The sequence below is a fragment of the Peromyscus leucopus genome, chromosome 8b (genome assembly GCF_004664715.2).
Source record: "Peromyscus leucopus breed LL Stock chromosome 8b, UCI_PerLeu_2.1, whole genome shotgun sequence".
NCBI lineage: Eukaryota > Metazoa > Chordata > Mammalia > Rodentia > Cricetidae > Peromyscus > Peromyscus leucopus.
The window spans coordinates 93,858,441-93,886,147 of NC_051086.1; the positions used below are offsets into that span (position 1 = coordinate 93,858,441).

Below are 27,707 nucleotides of genomic sequence, written 5' to 3' on the forward strand. Positions count from 1 at the left end.
CAAAACAAAACCCACCCAATACATATAAAAAATGGCAAAAAATCTGGACACCAAATAATAACCAACAGAAACAGAGATCAAGTGACCATACAAAAAGATGTTAGGTATCAGACGGCTTAAGAGATTTAAGAATTTGGGAATTAAAACAAAAAGGAAATACCCGCTCCCTGTGTTAGAGTGACTATTCCCCACCCCAAAACTGACAGTACCAAATGCTGGTGAGGAGGAGGAGCAAGACCTTGAAATGGTGACTTTGGTAGGTAGTGTTCTTGTCTCTCACAAAACGAGACACATCGTCCCATCTTAGCCAATCGCCACATTTCTAACTATTAACTGAGCTGAAACTATATCCACACAAAAATTGCACACAGATGTTCATGGCAGCTGTATTTATACCATGGAAGAAATTACTCAGCAATAATAATAAGCTATCAGGTCATAAAAAGACATAAAGGAACCTAAAATGCATAGTGCTGAGTGAAAAGAAGCCAATCTGAAGAGTCAATGCATTGTATAATCCCAACTACACGGCATTTAGGAAAAGGTAAAACTATAAAGACAATAAAAAGATGGCCAGGTGGTGGTGGTGGTGGTGGTGGTGGTGGCGGCGGCGGCGGCGGCGGCGGCGGCGGCTGCTGCTGCTGCTGCTGCTGCTGCTGCTGCTGCTGCTGCTGCGGCACACGCCTTTAATCCCAGCACTTGGGAGGCAGAGGCAGGCGGATCTCTGTGAGTTCGAGGCCAGCCTGGACTACAGAGTGAGATCCGGGACAGAGAAACCCTGTCTTGAAAAGCAAAACAACAAAAGAAGATGCTGATGAGGAGAGTCAGGGAGTCAGGATGGGAAGGGAGCGAGCAGAGAGAGGAGCTAGTGAAGCATAGTGAATTTTAGTGTGGTGAAACTATTTTATATGAAACTAAATGTTGAATACATCACTACACCTTTGTCCAAACCTGTAACACGAAGAACAAAACTTTAATGTGAACCATGGATTACAGCGAATAGTAATAGGGGAATGTGTGGGGGAGGACAAGTGTACATGGAGGGATATGTGGAGCTACATATCACTTGTTTCATTTTCTGTAAATCTAAGCCTGTATTAAACATGATTCTATGAATTGTTAATAAAATCAAAGGGACTAAAGTAGTTTGTTTAGTTCTAATTTCAAAAGTACTGTGGGTGCTGGAGAGATGGCTCAGTGGTTAAGAGCACTGGCTTTTCTTCCTGAAGACTTGGGTTGGATTCCCAGCACCCACATGAGGCTTTACAACCTTCTGTAACTCCAGTTCTGGGGGATCCAATGCCTTCTTTTGGTCTCAGAAGGTACCAAGCACATATCTGGTGCCGGATATACATGCTGGCAAAACAAACATACACATCCGATAAAGTAAGTCTAAACACTTATTTTTTTTGCTTTTCAAAACAGGGTTTCTCTGTGTAGCCCTGGCCATCCTGGAACTTGCTCTGTAGACCAGGCTGGCCTTGAACTCAGATTCACCTGCCTCCGCCTTCTGAGTGCTGGGATTAAAGGTATGAGTCACCATTGCCTGGCATTAAAAAACAAATTAAAAAGGGTATTCTGTATGTCTTGATAGAAGTCATTTTAACAAATTAATATATGGAAAATAGAAATTTTTTATTGTATCGTACTTTGCCACTCATTTGACTTACTATAGTACTAGGTACAAAGCATGTTTTAGTTTGTAGACAACAGAACATATTTCATTTAAAGTACCCACTAACACTTCACTTCCGCTCATACACTGAGGACACTGAATTCAACTCCTTCTCAGAAATGCCATGTCAACGCTTTTCTGTTGTTTCTAAAGCGTACATTCCCAAAGTTTTGCTCTTACAGATCTTATTTATGGACGTATCTATGATGCTCTCAGATGTGAACAAATCTTTGTCCCACCTTCAGAGGCAAGTAACCATGCTTTCATCTCTGGTCTTGAAGTTTATGGGCAAGATTTAGCTCCGTATGAATGGACAGAAACACAGATCTGACAGGTGACATCGACATCAGGGCTGAATGTTCCAGGACTACAGACCACTGCAAGGGAAAACACAAGCCGTCTGTCAGTCAACATAGTTCACAGATACTGCAGATTAACAATACAAAAGCATCTTCAATATTACACCTTTCCTGCATAGGACACCCACACTAGTTCAGCCAATAAAGTTGTGAAGATTACCTCGAACTCTGTAACGTGGTAATCCTAAAAACAGGGGAGTGTTGTGGACTATGACTTTAACTGTACAAGGATGTGTTATATCTGTTTATGCTGCAGAATGTGACTTTAACTATGTAAAGGTGTGTTACATTTGTTTATGCTGCATTTGTTTAACAATGTGGAGATGTGTTGCTCTGCCTGCCTAAGGCACCTGATTGGTCTAATAAAAAGCTGAATCGTCAATAGCTAGGCAGGAGAGGGATAGGCGGGGCTGGCAGGCAGAGAGAATAAGGAGGAGGAGGAATCTAGGCTCAGGAGAGAATGAGAGATGAGAATAATGGAGAAAAAAGGGAGATGCCTGGGGCCAACCAGCCAGGCAGACGCCAGCCAGGCAGACATGGAGTCGTAGGTACGGAATGAAACAAAGGTAAAAAGCCCCAAGGCAAAACACAGATGAAGAAAAACAGGTTAAAATACATTTTAAGAGGTAGTGGGACAAGCCTAAACTAAGGCTGAGCATTCATAACTAATAATAAATCTGTGTGTCATTATCTTGAGAGCTGGCGGTCTAAGAAAGCCTGCTACAGGGAAGAGTTAGAATACTGTATTTTCCCTTTTATCAGTATTCGCAAGGCCTTCTCAGTGCCTCATTTATAAGTGCCTGCCTGCAGTTTCTACCTCGTGTCCTAGCTCTGTGCTTCCCAGGCAGGACCATTCTGCTGTTCTGCACAGAATAGTATTGTATGTCAGAACACCATGGAAATGTGCTGGAATATAAGAAAGAAGGGTACAAAGAACATACATTAGGATGATTATATTTAGAAATTTGGGCTTTAAAGTTTTTGACTTCTCTTTTCTATGAAAGAATCAATGAAAAGATCCAGTATGCCAGATGGTGGCGCACGCCTTTAATCCCAGAACTCGGGAGGCAGAGCCAGGCGGATCTCTGTGAGTTCGAGGCCAGCCTGGTCTACAGAGTGAGATCCAGGACAGGCACCAAAACTAATCAGAGAAACCCTGTCTCGAAACCCCCCCCCCAAAAAAAAAAATCTAGTTCAATAATCCCGGTGAGTCATTTCTCCGGGAACATGCATCTTTTCTCCGGAACATGCAGATATTTAGGTGTTTTTTATATTTTATAATTACCACAACAGCTGGCACAATTGCTGTGTAGACCTTCATTTTTCCCAAAGCCTGGTCGACAGTTATCTATTCGTACTACTTGAAAACTGTGGTCCACAAAATGCATAGCTGGTATAGTTTTATTAAAGTGATGGTACAAAATGTATGCTTGGCTCCGAAAAAATTCTTCTATCCGATCTCTTGCCTAAGATTTAGAAATACCAGAGAAAATTACAATTACTAATGCAATAACCAAACTCCTCATGAATCACAGGCCATAAAATGTAGCAGAAGTATTTCTTGCTCATGCATTAGATGAAGTCCTGAAAAATCTATGTTAAAACCTAAAATTAGTCTAGCTTTGACTTTACTAGTTATTGCTAATTTATACATGAGGAGTGTTATGCCCAGATTGTGACCCCAAAGAGACCACCGAAGACCTTGGATGTCCAGAATGCAACAGCAAGGTTATTCTGTAGATACAAGTCTAGACAGGGAACTCATTCCTACACCCAATACAGTGAGGCAGGGAGGAGTTGCTCTTTGTTTGTGTGGCTAGCTTTTTAAAGGCAAAAACTACAAGCCCTTCAGGGGGTTGGGGGGGGGGTTTGCATGGGTACAACTCAGATTGGTTTATTTTTATCTCTGTTCTCTTTTAATTGGGTGAGGGTATGTAACCTTTGAATTTACTGGTTGGTGGTTACAATTATCACTTTGGGGGCAGTCCAGCACAAGTCCCAGGCTTTGTCCTTGAGCTGCCATGGGGGCTGGCTGGCCTAGCACGTACTGACTGTGGGGGCTGGCTCAGTGGTCCAGGCTCTGTCCTTGACTCATGCACATAACTCTAAGTTGGTGAGGGGTCCCAGACAGTAAACATCTGGCTGAACTTTGAGCAGCCAGAGTACGTGCAGAAAGGAAGCTACTGCAAGGACTGTGTCTTTTGTTCACAGCCCTCCCAGAAACTGCTTGCTCAGTCTCAGGAAACTGAAATTGAGGCCTGATCTCTGAGAGAAGACTGAGAAGCCTGTTATGGCATCTGCTTGGTCCTTTCAAGGAGGTTAAGGAAGACAGTTGGGTATAGCTCAGCTGGCCAAGCATTTTCCTTGCCTGTCATCCCAGTGCTGGGGGGGGGGGGGCGGGGGAGACAGGAAGATTCCTGGGGCAGAGAATCGAGCCTAATTGGGAAGAGACCCTGTCTCAAAGGAGGAGACAGTGCTCCTGGGATTGACACCTGGAGTGGTACTGTAGCCTCCACACATCCCTGGGACCTGCGCTGGTGTGCACTCGCACACACGCACGCACGCACGAATTTGTTGTAACATCTTGAACTCACCGTGTAGCTGAAGATGACCTTGAACTCCTATTAATAGACAAAGCATTTACCAAAAGCTTTCCAGGTCACTCACGTGCTTTCCCCTCACGATGAGAGCTCACCTTGAGGATGTTACGATTAGTGGCATCTTCACAGTCGTTAGAGTCGTTGCACATACTTTTCCAGCCTGGTGCAAAAGGATTCACTGGAGAGGAAAACACGACAGGTACACACGGACTTGTAAAGGTGTGGAGCACTCTAGCAACGCCCCGAATGCTCTGGCTGGTGTGCAGGCACGTGCACGTTTAACCCAGCTACCTAATCAAAGAGCAAAGCGAGGCCTGCCCTTTGAATAACCCGTGCACTGGGACTTGACTCCATCTGGGGGCTAGTGGAAGTACTACAGGACTTGAACATGGAAATAGAGTGGGTTTGGTTACTCCTTGTACGTCCTCAAAAATAAAAAACAATAAAACATCATTTCTCAAATTGCATAAAGGTTATGTTAATAAAATGGTACTGACTTTAAATTATAAACAATATAATATTTGAAGGTAAGCGACTACTCTGCTGACTTTTTTTTTTCAAGACAGGGTTTCTCTGTAGTTTTGGAGCCTGTCCTGGATCTCGCTCTGTAGATCAGACTGACCTCGAACTCACAGAGATCCGCCTGGCTCTGCCTCCCCAGTGCTGGGATTAAAGGCGTGCGCCACCACCACCTGGCTTGTCAGCTGACTTTTAAAACCTCAACCAGGCAACAGTGTATATTAATGCTTAGCAAACACCTTAGACCTGTTATTTATGAGACCTCTTATATTTACACGGCAATGATTTTTATAATCTATCATGGTTTTCGACTACGGTTATAAAATTAATGTCGTAAAATTGTTTCACCTTGAAAGGCTATGAATAGCTCGTACACGAAGTCACGTTCTGGAATTTTAACAGAATGGCACTTATATGATGGTTCTATGACATGGCATGACAAATCAGAGATTAAATTATCCAAGATTTTCTTCAGCACTCTAAAGAGCAGGTCATTATATCTTCCTACACAAGATTTTGTGGTAAAACGCACAGCCATGTGGTAAGAATAATCAGGTTCCCTATAGGCTTTAGAAAAAGGTGAGAATAAAAACAATTGTGCCTTGCATTAATTTCTGCTATTAAAAAATTTCAAAAACATGTAATACTAAACATCATTAATCTTGCAAATCAGTGTAGAAAATTTACTTATCTAATAAAATACTCCATAAGTTTGTTTACAACATACATACAACTAATACTTTTTTTTTTTTTTGAGACAGGGTTTCTCTGTGTACTTTTGGTGCCTGTCCTGGATCTCACTCTGTAGACCAGGCTGGCCTTGAACTCACAGAGATCCGCCTGTCTCTGCCTCCCAAGTGCTGGGATCAAAGGCATGTACCACCACCGCCACCACCACTCGGCATAACTAATAATTTTAACGAAAAAAATGTCACTGTCATTTGATGTCTAGCTACTTAGGAGAAGTGGCTTCTGTGAGATGGCATTACAGGTAAGTTAACATGTCAAGGAAACCCTGGAGGAGCTGAAGAGATAGCTTATAGTTAAGAGCTGTGGTGCCCAGCACCCACAATCAGGTAGCTCATACCTGCCTGTAATTACATCTCCAGGTCATCCTTTTCTGGACTCTGCTGATACCTGGACTCATATGCACATAATTCACACACATACACATAATACATCTTAAACACACAAGAATGTTTTTTTTTGGGGGGGGGGCTGGAGAGATGGCTCAGAGGTTAAGAGCACTGGCTGCTCTTCCTGAGGACATGAGTTCAATTCCCAGCAACCACATAGTGGCTCACAACCATCTGTAATGAGATCGGGTGCCCTCTTCTGGCCTGGCGTGGAGACATACATACAGGCAGAACATTGTATACATAATAAATAAATAAATCTTAAAAAAAAAAGAATGTTTTTGGGGGACTGGAGAAATGGCTCATTTGCTTCTACAATTATTATATTATATTATAAGTATAAAATTATATTGTTACCAAAGATCATAAAGTCATATCTCTTCTTTATTATAGTTTCTTCTTGGGTTTCTGCTTTGATAGTCTTATATGAAAGAGTACATGTGTAAAGTCCAGATAATGACTCCATAAAATCTTTCACTATCAGTTTTCCTGTGTTTGTTACATTTATTTGGCCATTCCCTAAACAGAAAAAGGGAATTCCTTGGTTACTTAACAGGTAACTTAAACTATTCAGTAAACTCAGGACTATAAACAAACATGGCAAAAAAAAAAATAGACTATTTCAACTTCAAAAACCCAATAAATTTTTTTTTTTTTTAAGACAGGGTCTCACTGTATAGCTCTGGCTGGCCTTGAACTCACGGAGGTCCGCCTGCCTCTGCCTTCTGAGTGCTGGGATTGAAAGAGTGGGCCACTATGCCCAACAGCACAAAAGAAAATCTTAACTGTCCTGTTACTCTATGGAAAAGCTACGCAAGCTGGGTATTCTTGTGAAATCTATGTTGATTTATTTGTTGGCATCTAGTTTTGACTGATTTATGTCAGCAATTCAGTAAATTATATATACATATATATTTACATAAGACACAAATTAATAATGCTGATATCCTAAGGTACTCTTCTAACATGAAAAATTACATATTATCTCATGTTACTGGCGTTTCATGGGTAAACTTTAGCAGTTATGAAAAGTTTTGAGCAGCTTTGGGAAGTAAGGTACAAAATTATCTTCCTGAGGGTAGGACAGCACAGTGGGAGAATGTGCTTGAGAGAGAGACTCTGGATTCAATTCCAAGCACTGGGGGAAAAAAATAACAAAAACATATCTCTTTGGTTAGCTCAGGCTACCTTCAAACTTGTAATCCTCCTGTCTCAACCTCTTGAGTATTTTCCTCACAGGCCTGTGCCATCCTTTGGATCTTCTTTAGTTTTTGCATAGGAAGAACTTAAGTCACAGGCCAAGAAAAATTTCAATTTGTCTAAATGTTAAGCAATTTAATTACAGTTAAAATTAAATTTGTTGGGGATGGAAAGTTTGCCCAATATTTAAGAGTGCTTGTTGCTCTTGAAGAGGACCTGAGTTCTATTCTCAGCACCCACAGGGTGGTTCACAACCATTAGTAACTCTAGTTCCATGGGATCTAATACCCTCTTCTGATCTCCAAGGGCATCAGGCATGCATGTAGTACACATACATTCATGTAGGCAAGAAAATAAAATATACATAAAAATAAATTTAATAAATGTTTTAAATTAAATTCATTCTTTTCAACAATGACAGCACTTTAAAAAAAAACCAATGTTCACATTATTAAAATATATTAAAATAATTTACCTGTTAAAGTATTTTCATTTGGCCCAATCCATAAGTAGGCGGGGTCCACCGTTTCTTTACTAGCACGGTTAGCGTCCATACAAACAAGGACAGGGCTATCCTGATGTAACTTCACATATATTTTCACTGTGACAAAATAAATTTTTGCATAACTACATCATACAACAAAATAACGAAACACATTTCTATTGCTTTGTCCCAATGACACCAATTTATTCTTTCTGGATTTCAGTATTTCAAAAGCGGTCATAACATGCTGGTTGCTAGTTGTCATTTAGAAATGAAGTCCTTTTTGCTTCTCATAGTAAGCCTTTGAACTGCACCTTGTCGGTTTTATATATATATATATATATACATACATATATATACACATATACATACACACATATATGCACACACATATATAATTCTGTGACAGTATATTAAAATGTATGTAAGTTCCTTACAATGTACACATTCATAAATAGCTCCAATAATTGTTTGAAGGGATCGTGGAATTAATGTTCAGAGGACGTGAGCTTGACTGACAAACTATTTCAAAACTGAAAACAGGGTATTTCACCTGTGCTTCCTGTTGTCCCGCGAAGAGCTTACTAGGAAGGTGTTCTGCAGAGATCGATGCTGACTCAATTGGTAGCAGCAGTGATCTCACAAGAGCTTTATTTTAAGGCCCAACCATTTCAAGAGTCTGAATCTACTCTGGTGTAGTTGTGGCGCTAGGAAGGGAAAGGCCTTAAATGCGGAGACGTCCTAAAAACAATACAATGACGTGGCTCCCAGTTATCTCAAAATTTTTCCTGTAGGCGTGTGGGAAAGTTAATTTTTCTTTCTTTTATATATATATATATGATTTATTTATTTATTTATTATGTATACAGAAAAGGGTGTCAGATCTCATTACAGATGGTTGCGAGCCACCATGTGGGTGCTGGGAATTGAACTCAGGACCTCTGGTGGTCTAGTGGTTAGGATTCGGAAAGTTAAACTACAGAGAGTAACATGGTAGCTGGGGCTTGATGAATGAGTAGAGCTGGTTACTACAAGGAGAGACGAGCCTTCCAGAGGGACATCCACCCCGGCTAAGTGGCTTCACCCATGACAAAGCAGAAGTATTTGGAAGAGAGGTGGCATCAAAGCACTAGAACCCGCGATGAATACTGGGATAGAAGACTAGCTGTTGCTTTGAGGACCAAATGATGCAAACTTCCCGAACTGCAGCGTACAGAGCAGACGGCACACTGGCTCTCTCCCTTTTCCCCTCCAGGGAAGAACCTAGGCTGGTGCACGGCATCCCCAGCTCTGGGGACCGGCCTTGCGTGGGCAGAGGCACTTATTACCTGGGCGTCCTACCGTGCCGTAAACAATGCCTTTGTTACTGAATAAGGAAGGACGTTGCGATCCAACTGCGGAGGAAAGAAAACCTCTGACTTATTAGTGTTTAGGGGACCCAGGGCTGAGCCGGGAGCAGGGCGAGGGGAGGCGTAGGAGAGGCTGGGCGGGGAACTTCAGGCCGAGGGGAGGAGCCTGCGGGCCAAGCCCCACCTCCTAGGAGAGAGCAGAGCAGCGCGGCGAGGGCCCACGCGAGCATCGCGGCTCAGGCACCGGCGGCGACAGCTGGGTTCCCTCCTACCTCAGGCCAGGCCCAACGCCTCCCCATCGCTCCTCTACAGAGCGAAGCAAACCGCCGAGGGCATTGCCCCTACCGGTCCGTGGCTACCACGGGGGCGGCTGCGCCCGAGGGCGCCTGCGTGTTCCGGCTCGGCGCGAGGGGCGGGGCGAGCGCGCGGAGGGCGAGCCCCCGCCTCCTGGCGCACGCGCAGTGGCAGGGCGCTGCACCGGCCGAGCCTTTCGCACCTCGGGTCGGGTGCCACGTTCCCGCGCTCCACCTCTAGGTGGCCTGGCGGTGTGCAGAGCGAGTAAAGGAAACGAGCGTAGGGCTCCCGGGGACTTCCTCAGGCTAGGGGCTCAAGGAACTGGCGCGAGAGCACAGTGGGTCCCTAGGACCGTGGTGGCGCCGAGCAGCCCGAGGATGCTATCGCCCGGGGATCTGAAGAAGGGAGAAGTTTGTGAGAATTTCCTAAAAGCGGGGTTCCAGCTCGGGAACTCCCCGATCTGACATAAAAGCTAGCGAGCGTTGCCGGATCTGTCAAAGCTTCACACACTGCATTCTTCTGGCACACAAAACCAAGATCTCGAAGAGCCTTCCGTGCACCAAAAGGGTGCCCCGAGACCTTCCCACGTGGAGGAAGGTTGGACCTTTATTTTTCAGCTTAGAGTGTGAGATGGGGTAGAGGGACACCCCCTTATGCAAATTTGTTCGGAAGTAACTTTGCTTTAGAAAATGGGCCCCACCAAAAGGCAAGAGCGTATGATCTTTTCCTCAGCTGAAGTGAGATAAGTCAGTATCAGGGAGGTCCGAAACAGTCTTTCAAAGTTCTTCCCCCCAGCCCCATGCTGGGACCAAACCCAGGACCTTCACTGAGCTGAATCGTCAACCCCATCGTGCGTGGTCCCATCTTGACTACTGTTTAGGTGACCTGAAAGGCCCCAGGTATTGTTTATTTCTTAGCAGTAGGACACCAGCCTCAGTAGTGGTTTTGAGTAGGTTGGCAGGTAAGAGAGCCCAAGGTTCAGATAGGGTGCAGAATGGTTATTTGGGGTGAGATCAAGGGTTTTCAGTTTTATTTCCTTTGAGCCGAGTCAGTATTTGGACTGTCTCAGATGGTCCAGGAGCAACCTTTGTCAGTAATTTCATTTTTAGTCACTGTTAATTTTATCTATATAGCACAAGCGTGAAATGTGAGTCAATGAGTCAGATCCACCCATTGTCAGTTACTACGTCTAGACTCATGGTTTAGTCTCAACTGTTAAAACTGTGCATGTCTGTCTGTGCACTACAGGCATGCACTGCCCACCGAGGCCAGAAAAGGGTGCTGGATCTGGAACTGGAGTTAAAGATGGTTGTGAGCCGGTCTTTGGATGCTGGGAATCAAACATGGGTCCTCTGGAAGTGCAGCCAGTGCTCTTAACTGCTGAGACACCTCTCATTTCAGATTTAATCAAAGCATTTTCCAAATTACAATGTGTTAATAACTTCCCACTTATTGCAACGGATTCTTACAAACTTGACGTGTTAAATTTCAACTGCTATGAAAATTTTAAGAATTTTTAAATTTTTTAAAAGAAATTTTTAATTTTTAAGCTATTTTTAAAAAAAAGTCTTAAAAATAGGATAGTGGGGCAGGAGAGAGAGCTCAGTGGTTGAGTTTCTCTGCTTCTCCAGAGGTCCCTAGTTCCAGTACCCAGTTGGACAGCTTACAACAATCTTATAACTCCAGCTCCAGGGGATCCAATGACCTCTTCTGGACTCCATGGACACTTGCATTCACCTATACATCCCCCATCCCTCCCATATACACATAATTAAAAAATAAAACTTTAATAAAAATAGAGTAGTGGTCTGTGTATTGAAAGTATCTGTGTACTTTTTAAAAATAAACTTTGTACTTAAAAGTTTTGTTTATTGGCTTATTTTTGAGAACAGGGTCTATCTGTGTATCTTTGGCTGGCCTCACAGAGATCTGCCTGCCTCTGCCTTCTGAGTGCTGGAATTAAAGGCATGTAGCAGCATGCTCAGCAAGCCTAGAAAAAATAATCTTAGTTGTTATATTACTCTCTGGGAAAGCTACATGAGGTGGGCACACTTGTGAAATCTATGTTGATTTTCTTTATTCTTGACATCTAGTTTTGACTGATTTATGTCTAATTCAGGAAATGAGAGAGACATATTTTATACAAGACATAAATCAATAATGCTGATATCCAAGTTACTATTCTAACATGAAGATTACATACTCATACTTCGGACAGATGTATACTCTAGCAGTCTTTTTTTTTTTTTTTTTTTTTTTTTTTTTTTTTTTTTTTTTTTTTAGATAGGGTTTCTCTGTATAACAGTCCTGGCTGTCCAGAAACTTGCTTTATGGACCAGGCTGGCCTTGAACTCACAGAGATCCACCTGCCTCTGCCTCCCAAGTGCTGGGATTAAAGGCATGCATCTTTCTCTATGCCTGGCATGATACCGTGTTATTAATTAAAGTTCATACTTTATTCATACTTTCTTAGATTTCACCTTAGTTCAGCTGGACCAGAGACACAGTCAGGCTTCCATATTATGTTTGTCTTGTCTCCCAGGCTCCTCTGGGTTATTGACAGTGTCTCAGATTTTTCCTTTTTCTTCTTTCATTTTTTTTGGGGTGGGGGGTGTTGACTTTGACAGTTAATGACTGCTTTGATGATCCTGACTTAGCCTTAAATGAGGAAGTATTTTGTGGAAAGCCTCTCTACCGGACTTTGTTGATGTTTTTTCTCATTATAGTATTGTGGATTTTTGTGAGGACAGCAGCAGTAAAATGATATTCCCAATACGTCATATCAGTGATAGTACTAATATCATGCTTTATCATCTTTGATGTTAAATGTGTTCAGCTGGTTGAAGGGGTGGTTGTCAGGTTTTTCCACTATAAGTTACCCCCTCCCTCTACCTACTTTACTGTTTGGAAGGATGTCACTATGTGATCCTTACACATGCAGAGGGGAGATTTATGCTCCACCTACTTGAGGGTGGAGTAGCTAAATAATCTGATTTTTATTTATCCCTTCAAGTATCTGTAGTCTGGAATAATCGCATACAGCAGATAACAGTTTACTGTTACATATAGAGAACATTGTAACACAAAGTGTTAAACAATGTAACACAAAAGTTTCTAACTTTTAAACAACCAATTAACTATTCATCCTTATCATCCCTGTGAAAGTTTACAGTTCCTCTTCTGCTACTTTTGATGTGCTATTTTTGCTTTTAGAAACTAACAAACAACAAATTTCCCCTTTCAGTACTAAAATTAAACTAGTGTTTAGAGTATTTCTCTGAACTCCATATTTTCCTGCAGAACTCTAACTCATATGTCCAACTCGATGCTGCTGTGGTTCTGTGATTGCAAAGCCAGTTCCAGCCACTCATATGTTGTATATGCATATGTGCATAAACGTAGAATTCCCACAACATAGTGTGTGTGTGTGTGTGTGTGTGTGTGTGTGTGTGTGTGTGTAATGCAGACTACCTATACCAAGGCACCAGTTAACATGAACTTAGGTTCATAAAACATCAGTGTGCTCGCTTAACTCACAAGTATGATTTTTTTGGTATGGGTAACTGATGTACAAATCCTCAACCTTAAATCTCACGTGTGTGTGTGTGTGTGTGTGTGTGTGTGTGTGTGTGTGTGTGTCATTTTTCAGATAGGATCTCTCTATTATGCAGCCCCTGGCTGTTCTGGAATTCGATCTGTAGACCAGGCTGGCGTGAAAACTCTAAGAGTGCTGAGTGCTGGGACGAAAGGGTTTGCCACCACACCTGCTTCATATATATGTTTATATAATTAACAATATAATTTTTTAGCGAGAATGACGGGGAAGTGGGATCATTCCCTCAACACCATTGGGCATCATCTCTCGATGTGCCCATTTGAGAGCGATGTCTTAAGGCTTCAGTGTGATGGTGATGAAACACTCTGCTTTGAAAAACTGTTTGTTGTTACTTCTCCTTCCCCTCCTCCAGTCAAGTGTTTTCCTCTCTAAAGTGCAGATGATGGGAAATGATGTTGACTGATAGGTCTCTGTGAGCCAACACCTCCCCTAGATTTACTTCAGCTACCCCACATAGCTCCACTCTTTACTTTTCTGACACATCATATGTGTATTTTTGTAAAGTGTCATATTTAGAAGAAAGAAGATTCGTAGGAAATGAACACATATGTAGAGATGTCTTTTTTGAGCAGTGGTAAATCAACTAGTTCTCAGAAAGGATAGCAAAATGAGAGCATGGTGCCCTCAAGTGAAACAGCCGGAGTGCTGTAAATGCCAAGGTACTTTTGAATTATCTCTATAAATCTGGGCCAAGGACTTTTAAAGTTTTGTTTTCTGAGAAAAAGACTCATACTGTAGCCCAGACTGGCCTGGATGGACTTCGTGGCAATCCTCCTGCCTCAGCCTCTCAAATGCTGGGATCACAGTGGCGGGCTACTCTAACTGAAATGAAAAAACCCCAGGGTGGGGAAAAACCTCCACAAATAACTCAATAAAGTGAATTCTCATGGACAGTTTTCATGACTCGCATCCCCAGAGTCTAGATGAAAAGTTCCCGATCAGTCCGCGTCGGGCGAATCTGGAAGTTGGGCTTGCTCACACCGCTCTCCCTGCGACAGCGCCCTCCTCCCCGGTGTGTTTGAAGTAGCGGTCCAGAGACCATCACTGAGGCACTGTTTCCACGCGATCAGGGTTCCTCAGGCTTGACATTCAAAAGTGGGTTGAGGGTGCGGAACCCGCGGGCGCTCCGGGCGTGCTTTAAAGCGGCGGCCAGCCAGCGCCGCTGTAACCCCGCGCACCGGCTGCTGGCCGGCTCCCGAACTGCAGCTGCGCCGACCGACGCCACCGAGCCATCCCCGGGCCACCCCGCGCCGGGAATCTCCCGCCAGCCGCGCGGGTCCCCACGGCAGGAGCACGTGGAGCGGCCGCGGAGCCTGAGCGACAGCTGCAGCCGAGCCACCCGCGGCCGGCGACATGGAAGGTGAGGTCCGCGCGGCTGCGCCGGGCTCGGAGCAGCCCGAGCGAGCGGTGCGCGCAACGGCGCGGCTTCCTCCTGAATCTCGGTTTTGCTTCTATTTATTTCTTTTTGTTAATTTAAATGCGTGTCGGTTCTCAGACACCCCCTCCCCCAGCTTGGGAAAGTGCTAAATTCTCTTCAGTTTTATGTCTTAGGGGTTGTGAGACGACGGCTGTGTATGGGTCGCCTTGAATCTTCAAAGGAAGGGCACTCTCGAGGCGTCCCTGAATTTGGCACCGAGCCTGAGATGTAGCAATCTTGTTTTGGGACCACGGCCTCAGTGTCCATAGGAATTATATTCATCAGAGGTGCCCGTGGCTACTTTTCTGTAATGTGACTTCTCTGTGAATTCTGTCTTAGGGGCAAAGGGCTCATTTTAGTTAGCTTGGAACTCAGTTGTCTCTATGAGCTTTTAAAAAAGCCCAAAACAAAAATAAGACTCATGTTAAAGATTTCATTTGGGAAGTTAAAGCTTTGCTTCTCGGAAGCTCCGCAGTATGAACTTCCTTAAGATAAGTGCAATTTCACATGTTCAACAAGTGTTTCTAAAACTCTGATGATGGAAGATGCGGCTCAACCTTGGGGGGAGGAGAGGTGGTGTTTAGAATATCAGAAGTTGAGCAGTACATTCATTAAAAAAAGATGCTGACACTGAGCTAACTCAATGGTGATCTGATAAATATTAGGAATATCACAGATATTTTCTTCACAATGGCTGAAGAACTTTTAAAATAGGAGCCTTGGTCTTTGGCATCTTCATTTAGTTCCAGGGTATGTGAAGCTATGAAATATGATTGAATAGTTTGGGACAGTTATGGATGGTAAAGTTTTTGTTAAATGTGAGCACACACAGCCCTCAGTTCTCAGTTTTGCATGGATACTGGCTGTAGTGCTGCTTGCTTCCTCCCTCTTCTTCTTCTTCTTCTCCTTCTTCTTCTTCTTCTTCTTCTTCTTCTTCTTCTTCTTCTTCTTCTTCTTCTTCTTCTTCTTCTTCTTCTTTCTTCCTTCTGATCATGTAAACTTACTTTTTTTTCTCTCAGTAAAATGGCAAACTGCAATGCAGTGAACAGAAAAATTTAAATGTCCACTGTTGGATGATGCTTCAAACATTTTCTCTTGTGAAAAAAATATATATGCTTCTAATGTTTTTAATTGTCAAGGCTTAAAAAAATAACACCAAAGTTTTTTGACATTGAAATAATAATCTATGAAGTGTAATTTTTTTTTTTTTTTTGGTTTTTTGAGACAGGGTTTCTCTGTATAGCTTTGCGCCTCTCCTGGAACTCACTTGGTAGCCCAGGCTGGCCTCGAACTCACAGAGATCCACCTGCCTCTGCCTCCCAAGTGCTGGGATTAAAGGCATGTGCCACCACTGCCCGGCGTGAAGTGTAATTTTTTTACATGTAAAAGTCTCTTTATTCAAGAACAGAGAAAAAGTTGGTATTGTGTATATTATGGGAAATTTTATTTTATTTTATTTATTTATTAATTTATTTTTAGTTTTTTGAGACAGGGTTTCTCTGTGTAGCTTTGTGCCTTTCCTGGATCTTGCTCTGTAGACCAGGCTGGCCTCGAACTCACAAAGATCCATCTGCCTCTGCCTCCGAGTGCTGGGATTAAAGGTATGTGCCACCACCACCCGGCAGGAAATTTTATTTTTAAAACAAGCTCTCATATCTTAATTATTACAAATAATCTCTTTCCCTGAAGTTACTAGTTAGTTCTCCAACACCATTTTCCTAGTCCTAACCATGTCATTCATTAAGAATAATGTAAACCCCCAAGTGGAGTATTTCTGTGCAAATGTTATTTTCTCATTAATTATTTAGAATTAAATACAGACACTATCTAAATAATGTATTCTAGGATATGGATGTCCTACGAGGCTTTGCAATAAGACAGATGAAGACTTTCTGAAGAAGAAAGTAATGAAAACTTGTATAATTCAACATTTGTAGACTATATGTAGGAAAAGAATGTATGGACTATAGGTTAGTGACTTAAAGAAGTTGTAAATTTGGGTGGCTAGATTAAAATTAATAGGCCGAGTGGCGGTGGCACACACTTTTACCCAGCACTTGAGAGGCAGAGGCAGGCAGATCTCTGTGAGTTCGAGGCCAGCCTGGTTTAGAGTGAGTTCCAGGACAGGCTCCAAAAGCTACACAGAGAAACCCTGTCTCAAAAAACAGACAAACAAAAAATTAATAGATACATCAAGATAGATGTCATATAGTATATTTAATACACAACTTAAGCATTTAGATAAAAATAAAATTTAAAAGGTTAATAGTGTGAGCTTGGCCATTTTAACGTTAGTTCTTTGAAGACAGAATAGTTGATGTAGTAAAATAACTAAAGATAATCTCTACTAATTAGACTAATCTGGCTAATTTTGATTGTTGAGATAATGCAGGGTTAGCCTTGAACTCACTATATAGCCTAGGCTGGCTTCAAGCTCATGGCAATCCTCCTGTTGTAGCCTCATGAGTGGTGAGATTACAGGACATACAGCACCACATTGGCTTATTTTTTTGATATTTAAAATAAAATGGTTTGGCTAGACAGTGGTGGCACACACCTTTAATCCCAGCACTCGGGAGGCAGAGGCAGGCAGATCTCTGTGAGTTTGAGGCCAGCTTGGTCTACAGAGCGAGATCCAGGAAAGGCACAAAGCTACACAGAGAAACCCTGTCTCAAAAAAAAAAAAAAATGAAATACTTTGTGCTATTTTGATATTTGGTGTTACAGAGACTTGGCCTGTATCATCCCTCTCTCTCACTAATGTAAGAAGTAAAATGCCTTAGGAAATACCTTTGTTTCTGCCTAATTTGGTGGTCAGAGTAACATACTACAGTTATTGTGAAATGCAAGACAACACTGTGTTCTTTCAGTAGATAAAGTCACTTTTTCATTCATTTATCTTTGCATTCATCAACGAATGTTTTCGGGAAGTTTTCTCTGTGTGAAGATATCAGATGAAATAAGCCTTTAAAATAGGAATCTTGAGCTGTATCATCTTTTCATAAAAAAAAGAAATCTGCCATGTAATAACGAGGAGATAGTCTAAAGTTATAACATTTATTTCCTCACAGTCAGTGACTTTGCTATTTCCAAGCCCAGAGTGAGGTATCACTAATTGTGTGGCTATTGGTGACTAATCCTGCCATAGCATCTCTTTCATCTGGAGTGCTTAAGAGAACAGGCAATTCACAAGGGTGACTTTCAGAAGTAATGGTGGATTCCTCACTTAATATAAAGCCTTCACTTTAACCATATGGAAAGATTAATTAATTAATTAATTAATTAATTTATTTATTTTTGGCTTTTTGAGACAGGGTTTCTCTGTGTAGCTTTGGGGCCTGTCCTGGAACTCACTCTGTAGCCCAGGCTGGCCTTGCACTCAGAGAGATCTGCCTACCTCTGTCTCCCGAGTGCTGGGTTTAAAGGCGTGTGCCACCGCCGCCTGGAAAGATCCTTTTAAGCGTGTGTCTTTTAGACTTATTTATTTTATGTGTATGTGTGTTTTGTCTTCATGTATGTATATGTGCCACATGCATGCCTGGTGCCCATGGTGCTGATGGAGGTCAAAGAAGTTATTGGGTGCCCTGGGACCGGAATCACAGGTGGTTGTGCATCAACAAAGGGGTGCTTGGAACAGAACCGGGGTTCTCTGAGAAAGCAGCTTGTGTTCATAACTGCTGAGACATCTCTCCAGTCCCAAGTGTGTGTATTTAAACCAGCTCCCTGCTTTATAAAAAAGGTGCACAGCAGAGAACTAACTATCCCAGTGCCTCTGGGTCATGCCATAGGCTACTGGGCATTTGTTCTCTGTTTCGCTCTTATGGGGGATTTTTAAACTGCACAAAACTCAACGCCCCTGCACTAAATAGTCCCTTATCATGCAGTTTTCTTGCTGCTGGCTTCTGTTGCTTAGTTCAGTCTGTGGATTTCGTGGTAGCCATTTTTTGAGTCCTTTTCTACATTCCCGAGAGTAGAGGTTAATAGAGACTTGGCTTCTAGGTGGTGTCTCCTTGCTCTGTGTTATGAGTGGATCGAGGTTTTAAGCAACCACAGCCATCGAAATGTCATGGGCTTCTGGTAGAGTGTAATTTTGAAAATTCTGTTTGCACTCTCTATAATCTAATGCTGCATCTCACACTTCCACATCTTTCCTAACACCTCACCCCACCGTCACTGGTGGACTCGGATCTAAGCACCATCACCATGAAAGCCCCACTGATAACCTCCTTCTGATGACTCCCCCCGACCAGTACCTCACTTCCCTCCACTTGTGCCGAAGCCATCTCCTTTCTGGAGATACTTCTGCTATAGTGTGTGAAAATTATGATTGCTTTAGCCTTCCTGTGGGCTTTAGGGTGTTTGTTGTTGTTGTTGTTGTTGTTGAAAGAGGGTCTCACTGTGTAACAGAAGCTAGCCTCAAATACGTGATCCTCCTGCTTCAGCCTCTTGAGTTCTGGGATTGCAGATGGCTACCACACTCAGTGAGAAACTATTTTTATTTACTTATTTGTTTATTTTTGTGCTTGCGTGTGTGTGTGTGTGTGTGTGTGTGTGTGTGTGTGTGTGTGTGTGTTGTATGCATGTGTGTGGATCTGCATGTCCACATATGTGGAGGCCAGAGGTTGGTGGCTCATGTTTTCCTCTGTGATTCTCCGCCTTATATTTGAGACAGTTTCTCACTGGACTCAGCTGGAGTGGCTGGCTGGAAAGCCTTAGGGATCCTCTTGTCCCTGCTTCCACACTGCTGGGATTACTGGCACACACTACCCTACCTGGCTTTTTATGTGGGTGCTGGGGTTCCAAACTCTTGTCGTCTTCCCGTCCCTTTGTTTCACTCTTGCGTGACCGTTGCCTGGTTAGGAGAAGGCGATCAGAATTTGTTGCGTTCAGTGAAGAAAACAGCACTGAAGATATTTTTTTTATGATATTTATTTAAACTTCGTATTACATTTATTTATGGGGGGAGCACATACATGTGGAGCACACATGTGGAGGTCAGAGGATAACTAATGGGGGTCGGTATTCTTCCTCCACCATGTGCCAGTGAGTTCTGTAGCAATTATGGTTGTCTGAGATTAGGCCCCTGGTCCCCAGAGCTATGTAACTTCCTTTGTTACACACAGCTTCCTAACTCCATCTTGGTACTATGGGTGTTATGCTCTAGCAGTCAGACTTTGAGAAGTACATGGACCAATAGTTTGCAAGAAGCATTTGTCTAAATCAGTTATGTGTAGTACAGTCAAGGGAGCCAGGAGGGAGAAGCTCTTCATAGCCAGAGTAAAGCAGCATCCTCAAGCTTTCCTCAAAACCCCTTTCACCTGAGAAACTTTTAGGTATGTATAGATAATTCTATAAAATAAGTGTACAAATCAGACACAGGATGATCATAAACCTGAAATAAAATTATTATTTTAAAATAATTGTTTAGTATTTATATAATTTTATCATTTATTAAGGTAATGTTAAAAATTTCATATTAATGAAATGGATTTTTTATTTTTATAAAGAAGTTAAATCTTGGTCAAATATTTAATGTGGCAGGACAGAATATTGTCAATGTTTTTCAGACTTGATTGATACTTTTATTTTATAGTTGTCAATACTGAGAACACTGCTTTATATAAACACATAGAACAAAATGGCCAATGTGTGTTTCGGACCATTTTAGAAATTATTGTCTAATCTTAAGTCTAAATTTACTTAGTGGTTTAGTTCAGCAACTTAAATAGCAATTTTACAAATTTTTATCTTTATTTTTTAGTGTGTGTGTGTGTGTGTGTGTGTGTGTGTGAGTGTGAGTGCAGTACATGTGGAGGCCAGCAGAGGGCATGAGATTCACTGGAGCTGGAGCTACAGGAGGTTGTAAATCACCTGATGTGGGTGCTGGGAACCAATGAACTGTGTTCTCTGTGACAGCAGCAAGTGCTCTTCATTGCTGAGCCATCCAACCCTCGAACGGCAATTTAAAAAAACCTTACATTCTAATACGATCCAATTCAAAGATATACTAACTTATCACTTACATCCTGGAGATGATGGTAGGCAAATATTAAAAGTGTTTATTTTTCATAATAACCATTATATTCCCATAAAAGGAAAAAAAATTATCTGTAGTTAAAAAAAAAAAAAGCCATGTGGTGGTGCACGCCTTTAATCTCAGCACTCTGTAGGGCAGGTGAGTCTTTGTGAGTTTGAGGACAGCCTGGTCTACAGAGCTAGTTCCAGGACAACGAGGGCTACGAAAAGAAACCCTGTATCAAACAAACAAAACAAACAAACAAAAAAAGATGAACAAAACAAAACCAAATCCACCCTGCAGCAATTCATAGCCTACATAAACTCTGGTTTGACCCAGGGTATTTCAGGCACCATCGGTTGGCATTTGTGGCTTGATGGTACACACAATGCCAAGTGCCATGTGGTAGAACCAAGAATGTCTTGAGGTTTCATGATGTGACAGAGCCGAGTCCTGCCACAAACACCAAGGATTCATTCCGTTTCCATTGTGACTTAATTTGTGGTTGTTACACATTCAGAACTGTTTGGCTGTTGCCAAGGTCTTAGGGGCCCCCACACTGAGTTATGTGACCCACCGTTTACGAAGCCACGGTGTGGGGTGGCTCTGGCCTTGTGAGTCTTGGCATCAGGACAGGGGTGTTTTGGACTGTCCTAACAATGCATGTCTGCAGGCTACTGTTTGTTTATTTCATGTATATGGGCGTTTTGCCTGCACGTGTGTTCGCAACACATGTGTGACAGGTGCTTGAAGAGGCCAGAAGAGAGCAGCAGATGAATGCCCTGGAACTGAAGCTGCAGATGGGTCTAAGCCACCATGCTGGGAACTGAACCCAGTCACCTCTCCAGTCCTTTTCTTCTGCTCCTTCATTCTTTCCTTCCTTCCTTCTTCCCTTCCTCCCCCTCTCCCCCCCTCCTTCCTTCCTTCTTCCCTTCCTCCCCTCCCTCCTTCCTTCCTTCTTCCCTTCCCTCCCTCCTTCCTCCCCCTCTCCCTCCCTCCTTCCTTCCTTCCTTCCCTCCCTCCTTCCTCCCCCTCTCCCTCCCTCCTTCCTTCCCTCCTTCCGTTCTTCCCTTCCTCTCTCCTTCTTTCCCTTCCCTCCCTCCTCCCCTCCTTCTTTCCCTCCTTCCTCCCTCTCTCCCCCCTCCTCTCTCCTCTCCCTTCCCTCCCTCCTCCCCTCCTTCTTTCCCTCCTTCCTTCCCTCCTTCCTTCCTTCCTTTCCCTCCCTCTCTCCTTCCTTCCTTCCTTCCTTCCTTCCTTCCTTCCTTCCTTCCTTCCTTTCTTTGAGATAGGACCTCATGTATACTGCACTGGCCTGGAACTGTCTCTACCTCCTCCGGATTACAAGTATGCATCACCACGCCAGTCTTTGGGCTCTGGGATGGAATGCAGGCCTTCATGCACACTAGACAAGCACTCTGCCAGTTAGCTCCATCCTCAGGCTGTTTGCTGTTATTAAAATAAAATTTCTCTGAATAAATGAGAATGTGTCCCTGTGTAGATGAGAGGATTAGGATAACATTTTAACATTTTCATAATTCTAGAAATGAAGTTAGGAAGCTGATAAGTAAGAATGAAATATAAAAATCAACCCTTGCATTTAAAAATGTAACCAGTTGCTTTGACTCTGTAAATTATAATACATATAAAGCATAAGCCATGATAATTTGCAAGTATTATGATTTATAGATGTAAAGATATAAGTGGAATAAATCTTACTTCTCAAATTTGAGTTAGTAGGGCTAGGAGACCAGAATATACAATCAAGTACACAGCTTCAAAGCATGCCAAGCCAACAGGATGGCATACACAGCTCACTGAAAGGAATTGGTGTTTCTCAAAGGACGGCAGAAAGAGCTGTTGCAAACATCAGTGACCTAATATGACCCTGGCTGACTCTAAATTAAACAGCTGAAGAATTAACATAGGATGGGCATGTAAGGACTATAACAGGACAAATAATAACTGATATAAATGTTATAGAATTCTTATGGATTGTGTGTGTGTGTGTGTGTGTATGTGTGTGTGTGTGTGTGTGTGATAATGTGAGTGCAGGTGCCCTCAGAGGCCAAAGGCCTCAGAACCCCTGAAGTTGGAGTTATAGATATGGGTGCTGGGAACCACAGTCATGTCCACTGGAAGAGCAACAAACACTCTTAACTTCAAGTCATCTCTCCAGCCTAGAGATTTCATTTTTTGACAAGGATTTCATTGTGTAGTCCATGCTGGCTCGACCGTGATCCTTCTGCCCCAGCTCCCAAATGTTTGGATTCCAGGCATGTGCTTGAGTACCTATGGATTGTATACCTCCTCTCTAAACATCCTCAGTGTCACAGTTCAGCAAGATTACCATCCGACACAAAAATGAGATATAGCTTGTATTTAGCAGTGGAATCCTTTTTTTTTTTTGTTTTGTTTTGGTTTGGTTTGGTTTGGTTTTTGGAGACAGGGTTTCTCTGTGTGGCTGTGGCTGTCCTGGAACTGGCTCTGTAGCCCAGGATCACAGAGATTCGCCTGCCTCTGCCTCCTGAATGCTGGGATTAAAGGCGTGCGCCACCACCTGACAATGAAACACTTTTAGTACAGACGTACAGAGGTCCAGATGTGAGTGTGTTGTCCAGATGTGAGTGTGTTGTCCAGATGAGAGAGGGAAGGAGTGAGAAAACACCATTAGGCCAAAGGTCCACACCTGTTCCTCCCACCCCCAGCTCCATTTTGAAAAGAACTGATTGAGAATGTCACATGCTTTCTGCTCCCTACTGGTAACCTTGCATCTAGACTTACCACTGTTAACTTATTTTGAGGATTGCTGCTTCAATGATCCACCCACAATAGAAAGTTAATCTCCTACCCCAAACACCTCACAATGTAGCTTCTGTGTGTTCTTCCAGTGATGTATCCTGTCTTCTAATATTGCCATTCTGGACAACTAGTGTTCCCAGAACACACGTTTTCTTTCCCAACCGCCTATTTTTCTAACACTTTCCTTCCAACTCAGCAAGTCCAAAAATGAACTCATCCCCCACTCCCTCACACGGAGACCAGCTTTCCCTGGCTTCCCAACACTGTTACTAGCACCCCAGTCTTGCTCTGTGTCCTTGTCATGCTCTCGATGGGGCTCCTTGTTCTTCCATTATGGTCCATCCGTTACGGTCCATCCGTTATGGTCCATCCGTTATGGTTCCTCCTGCATGCTCTCTATGAAGGAGACACTGCTCATTCCAGGATTCTCTTTTCTAGCTTAAAGTCTAATTTCTTGTAGAATCTCGCTGCATTTTATGTTTAATTATAAAGTGTTTCTGCACAGTTTGAGTGCACTGGTTTGTCTAGGATTGCAGCTACCATGTCCATCCGGCGAGGGTACTTTTTTTGTTACACTCACAACACATAGTTTTACCATTATCAGTGCGCCTGTAGCCTTCTGTGTGGAGGTGTCTCTTTTCCATAGTTCTTCAGATGTGTTGGTTGCCTTGTCACTCTGGTTTCTAGAATAAATGCTGGTGCATTTGCACTTTGAATACAGATTATGTATCTTGTTATTAATTTCTTTTACATTATGGTTGGGACTTAGTTTTAAAAGAAAACTCATCTGTCAGAAGGCAATATTTAATCACAAACAACAAAAAAATTATAAAAATATTTCTTCTGAAGGAGGGCACTAGGTCTTGGTAGGAGTGATTGATCCAAAAAAAAAAAAAAAATATCTTTCAGATAAATAGGAGTTTATTACATCATGAGAGACCATCCAGCCACAGTGTAAATAAGATAATGTGTATGAAATCGGCTTAATAATAGACACAGAAGTAGGGCAGTGGTGGCACACGCCTTCAATCCTAGCACTCGGGAGGCAGAGGCGGGCAGATCTCTGAGTTTGAGACCAGCCTGGTCTACAGAGTGAGTTCCAGGACAGCCAGAGTTACACAGAGAAACCCAGTCTCAAAAAGACAAACAAACATCAAAACCCCCAAAAGTCACAGACTCAGAGCCCAGCTAAGCAGTGTGTGTTAGTTCATACATCCTTTACGAGGATCTCAGGGCCTTGCCGATAACCTTGGTTGTAGGCTGCCTTTAGTTACTGTTCTATTGTGACCAAGGCAACTTATGAAAGAAAGCGTTTTATAGTTTCAGAGGGTTAGAGTCCATGACAGCCAAGCAAAGGGACAGCTGTGACATCTTGGTCCACAACCACAAGGCAGAAAGAAAGAGATCTGAGAGTGGTGGGAGTCTTTTGACATTTCAAAGCCCACCTCAGTGACACACCTTTTCAACAAGGCCACACCTCCTAATCCTTCCCAAACAGTTCTACCAACTGGGGACCAAGTATTCAAACATGTGAACCTATGGAGGCCGTTCTTATTCAAACCATTATGTAGACTAATAGCATCCTTATCAATTGTATCATTGGGAATTATTGCAAGTGCAGTAACTTGGGCTAGACATACGGAATCAGGACCTTCACCCAGATCCCTGGGAAAGCCTTGTGTGCATTAAAGTCTGACAGCATTGCTCTAGGCTGGACTGGCATCAGCAAAACCTATCGCTACTTCCCTAGCATGTGTTACAGCAATGGAGGACTTATTGTTGTACACAGTTTAGCATACCGTTTGTTTAAATGCTGATTTTATTTTAATTTTGGTTTGTCCAGACAGGATTTCTCTGTGTTGCCCTGGCTGTCCTGAAACTCCCTCTATAGACCAGGATCCGCCTGTCTCTGCCTCCCAAGTCCTGGGAGTAAAGGCGTGCCGCCGCCCCCACCACACGGCCCAAAAAGCGTTCTTAATGCCACCACTGCTGGCTGCTCAGCTAGATTTTAAAAACTTCCACATTGACTGTCTCTTACCTGTCATATATGCAGAGCACTGGTTATACAGTGAAGAGGGAAGACAGGACTCTAGTTCTAGTCGGGAAAGGAAAAAAGATTTGAAGAAGAGGGATTAGCTGGGTGGCAGTGGCGCACGCCTTTAATCCCAGTACTCGGGAGGCAGAGCCAGGCGGATCTCTGTGAGTTCCCAGCCAGCCTGGTCTACAGAGCGAGATTCAGGACAGGCACCAAAACTACGCAGAGAAACCCTGTCTCAAAAAAAAAAAAAAAAAAAAAAAAAAAAAAGAAGAAGAAGAAGAAGGACTAATAGCCGAGAGGCAGGTGGATCTCTATGAGTTCGAGGCCAACCTGGTCTGAGAGAGAGAGAGAGAGAGAGAGAGAGAGAGAGAGAATGGAATTAATTAGAATTATGCTAATACTATGTAGGAAACAAAATAGTGAGTCATATGGAAAACAATGACAGAGGGCAGGGCAGGTGGGGAGGAGCCTAGCTAGGCTAGGGATTTGGTCATCTTCAGCACATCAATAACAGTTAAAGCCTGGAGAATGGACAGAATCACCTGAGAGAGTGGGGCTCATGCTAAAGCCCCCCAAAAGAGCTCACGTGGTCGCAGTGGAGGTAAAACTGTAAAGAGAAAGCAGACTGCAGGAAGGAATCCAGTGGGTCTTTGCTGGCTGGAAACGCAGCCGATGTGACTCTACTGTGATGAATACATGAGGCAGGGCACAGATGTAAGGGGAGGCTTAGTCAACTCACAGTTTTGTATGTTTGAAGTTCAAGATTCGGCAGCACCATTGACTTAGGCACAGTTGAAGGACGTGGACGGTGTTACATTGTGGTGGGCTGTGTGTAGAAACAGAGGGCCTATCTCCACCCCAGGAAGCAGAGATGCCAGAGCGGCAAGTCCTGCTTCTCCAACAGCCCTCTCTTAATTCACTGCAGACAGTGTTGTGGGGGAAAAACAAAACTCTCTTAAGAACTGCCAACGGAGCTGGGTGGCGGCGGCAGCACTCAGGAGGCAGAGGTAGGTGGATCTCTGTGAGTTCAAGGCCAGTCTGGTCTACAGAGCGAGTTCCAGGACAGTCAGAATTGTTACACAGAGAAAACCTGTCTCAGAAAAACCAAGCAAACAAACAAACACACAAAAACAAAACACAGCAAACAAAAAATTGCCAGAGGGTGTGACTTTAGAGATGGCTCATCAGTTAAGAGCACTTGCTGCTCTTGCAGAGGACCCGGGTTCAATCCCCAGCATGACAGCTCACAACCTTCTGTAACTCCAGTTCCGGAGGATCCAACATCCTCTTCTGACCTCTGAGGGCATTGCATGTGCATGATGCACAAACATAAACGTGCAGGTAAAACACCTTACAAAAAGGAAAGAAGAGAACTACCAAGGGATCCCAGGAGAGCTGCTTTCACCCCCTTCAGGACCTTCTGCCAAACTGCAACTTCTAAATACCACCCTGAGGACCAGCCTTTTACACACAGACCCTTGGGAGACTCGCAGGCTCTATCCAGACCATTACAATAGGTGAATTGATTCCTCATTATGAGAATTTTAAAGCTCCTTAGAGCATTTGGTAGATGATTGGTGTGTATAGTATGAAGATTGTATAGTAGAGCCCTAAGAAACTTTTGAACGTGGGTGTTTTCTCCTGTTTTGTCTTTTGAGACAGAGTTTCTCTATACAGCACTGGCTGTCCTGGAACTTCTGTATTTTTTTTATTTTAATTTTAATTATTTGTTTTTATTTTATGTACACGAGTGTTTTGCCTGTATATGTGGAAGTGCACTATGTTAGATTTCAGAGCCTGGAGTAAAGAGACAAAAGGCAGGAGAGAGACCAGAGTCTGACCTCTGCGGATGAGCCTGTTCATTAACGCACGCAGCAAAGGGGCAGCCTCTCTCCCGCAGGAATGGAGGGGTCTGCAAAGGGAGAAAGCTGCCTGGGACCTCCATAGAGGCAGCCGACTGCGGGAATAAGGAAGCTGGCATGGCTGTAGGGGTTACCTGTGGCTCAGCAAGCCTCCTTTCTGGAACTGTTTGCTCAAGCAAACACAGACTATCTCAGAAGACAGGCTGTCTCAGCAAATATTTCTCTGTGTAGCTGACAGGTAATGGTTGAGCGAGGCTAGCTGCAATCTCTTAGGAATTCTGTTTTTACAACTGGATCACCCTATCACGCTGCATGTGTGCCTGGTGCTCGCAGAGGCCAGAGA

The 27,707-nt window shown here is 43.2% G+C and overlaps 2 protein-coding genes across 6 annotated transcripts in view; one reads left to right on the top strand and one right to left on the bottom strand.

Annotated features, from left to right (window-relative positions):
- Window positions 1–1,614: 1,614 nt before the first annotated feature.
- Zpbp2 (zona pellucida binding protein 2) lies at window positions 1,615–9,725 on the bottom strand. Of its 2 annotated transcripts, XM_028889595.2 has the most exons (8): window positions 9,507–9,725; window positions 9,302–9,367; window positions 7,965–8,090; window positions 6,647–6,808; window positions 5,502–5,720; window positions 4,730–4,812; window positions 3,320–3,500; window positions 1,615–2,052 (listed from the first exon to the last, which is right to left on the bottom strand). In XM_028889595.2, exons 1-8 carry the CDS (start codon window positions 9,550–9,552, stop codon window positions 1,958–1,960), a joined length of 978 nt encoding a protein of 325 aa, XP_028745428.1. In that variant the 5' UTR covers window positions 9,553–9,725; the 3' UTR covers window positions 1,615–1,957. The 2 variants fall into 2 exon arrangements, with proteins under 2 accessions (XP_028745428.1, XP_028745429.1); XM_028889596.2 differs by lacking the exon at window positions 5,502–5,720 and having other exon boundaries at window positions 9,507–9,724.
- Window positions 9,726–14,174: 4,449 nt separating this feature from the next.
- The window catches only part of Ikzf3 (IKAROS family zinc finger 3), a 99,746-nt gene continuing 86,213 nt past the window's right edge, over window positions 14,175–27,707 (top strand). For 2 of the 4 annotated variants that reach the window (XM_037200707.1, XM_037200708.1), the window contains exon 1: window positions 14,175–14,592. In XM_037200707.1, the coding sequence (XP_037056602.1) occupies window positions 14,586–14,592 (7 nt within the window). In that variant the 5' untranslated portion in view covers window positions 14,175–14,585. The remainder of the gene's footprint in view (window positions 14,593–27,707) is intronic. The other 2 variants (XM_028889593.2, XM_037200706.1) reach the window with 1 other exon arrangement.

Excerpts from the sequence above, each read along its gene's own strand:
- Zpbp2 (XM_028889595.2), bottom strand. The coding sequence starts at position 9,552 with ATGCTCGCGTGGGCCCTCGCCGCGCTGCTCTGCTCTCTCCTAGGAG. Across the intron at positions 8,091-9,301 it reads CGGCACGGTAGGACGCCCAG|TGAAAATATATGTGAAGTTA; the intron begins GTAATAAGTGCC and ends ATTTTGTCACAG. Across the intron at positions 6,809-7,964 it reads AAATGAAAATACTTTAACAG|GGAATGGCCAAATAAATGTA; the intron begins GTAAATTATTTT and ends TTTTCTGTTTAG.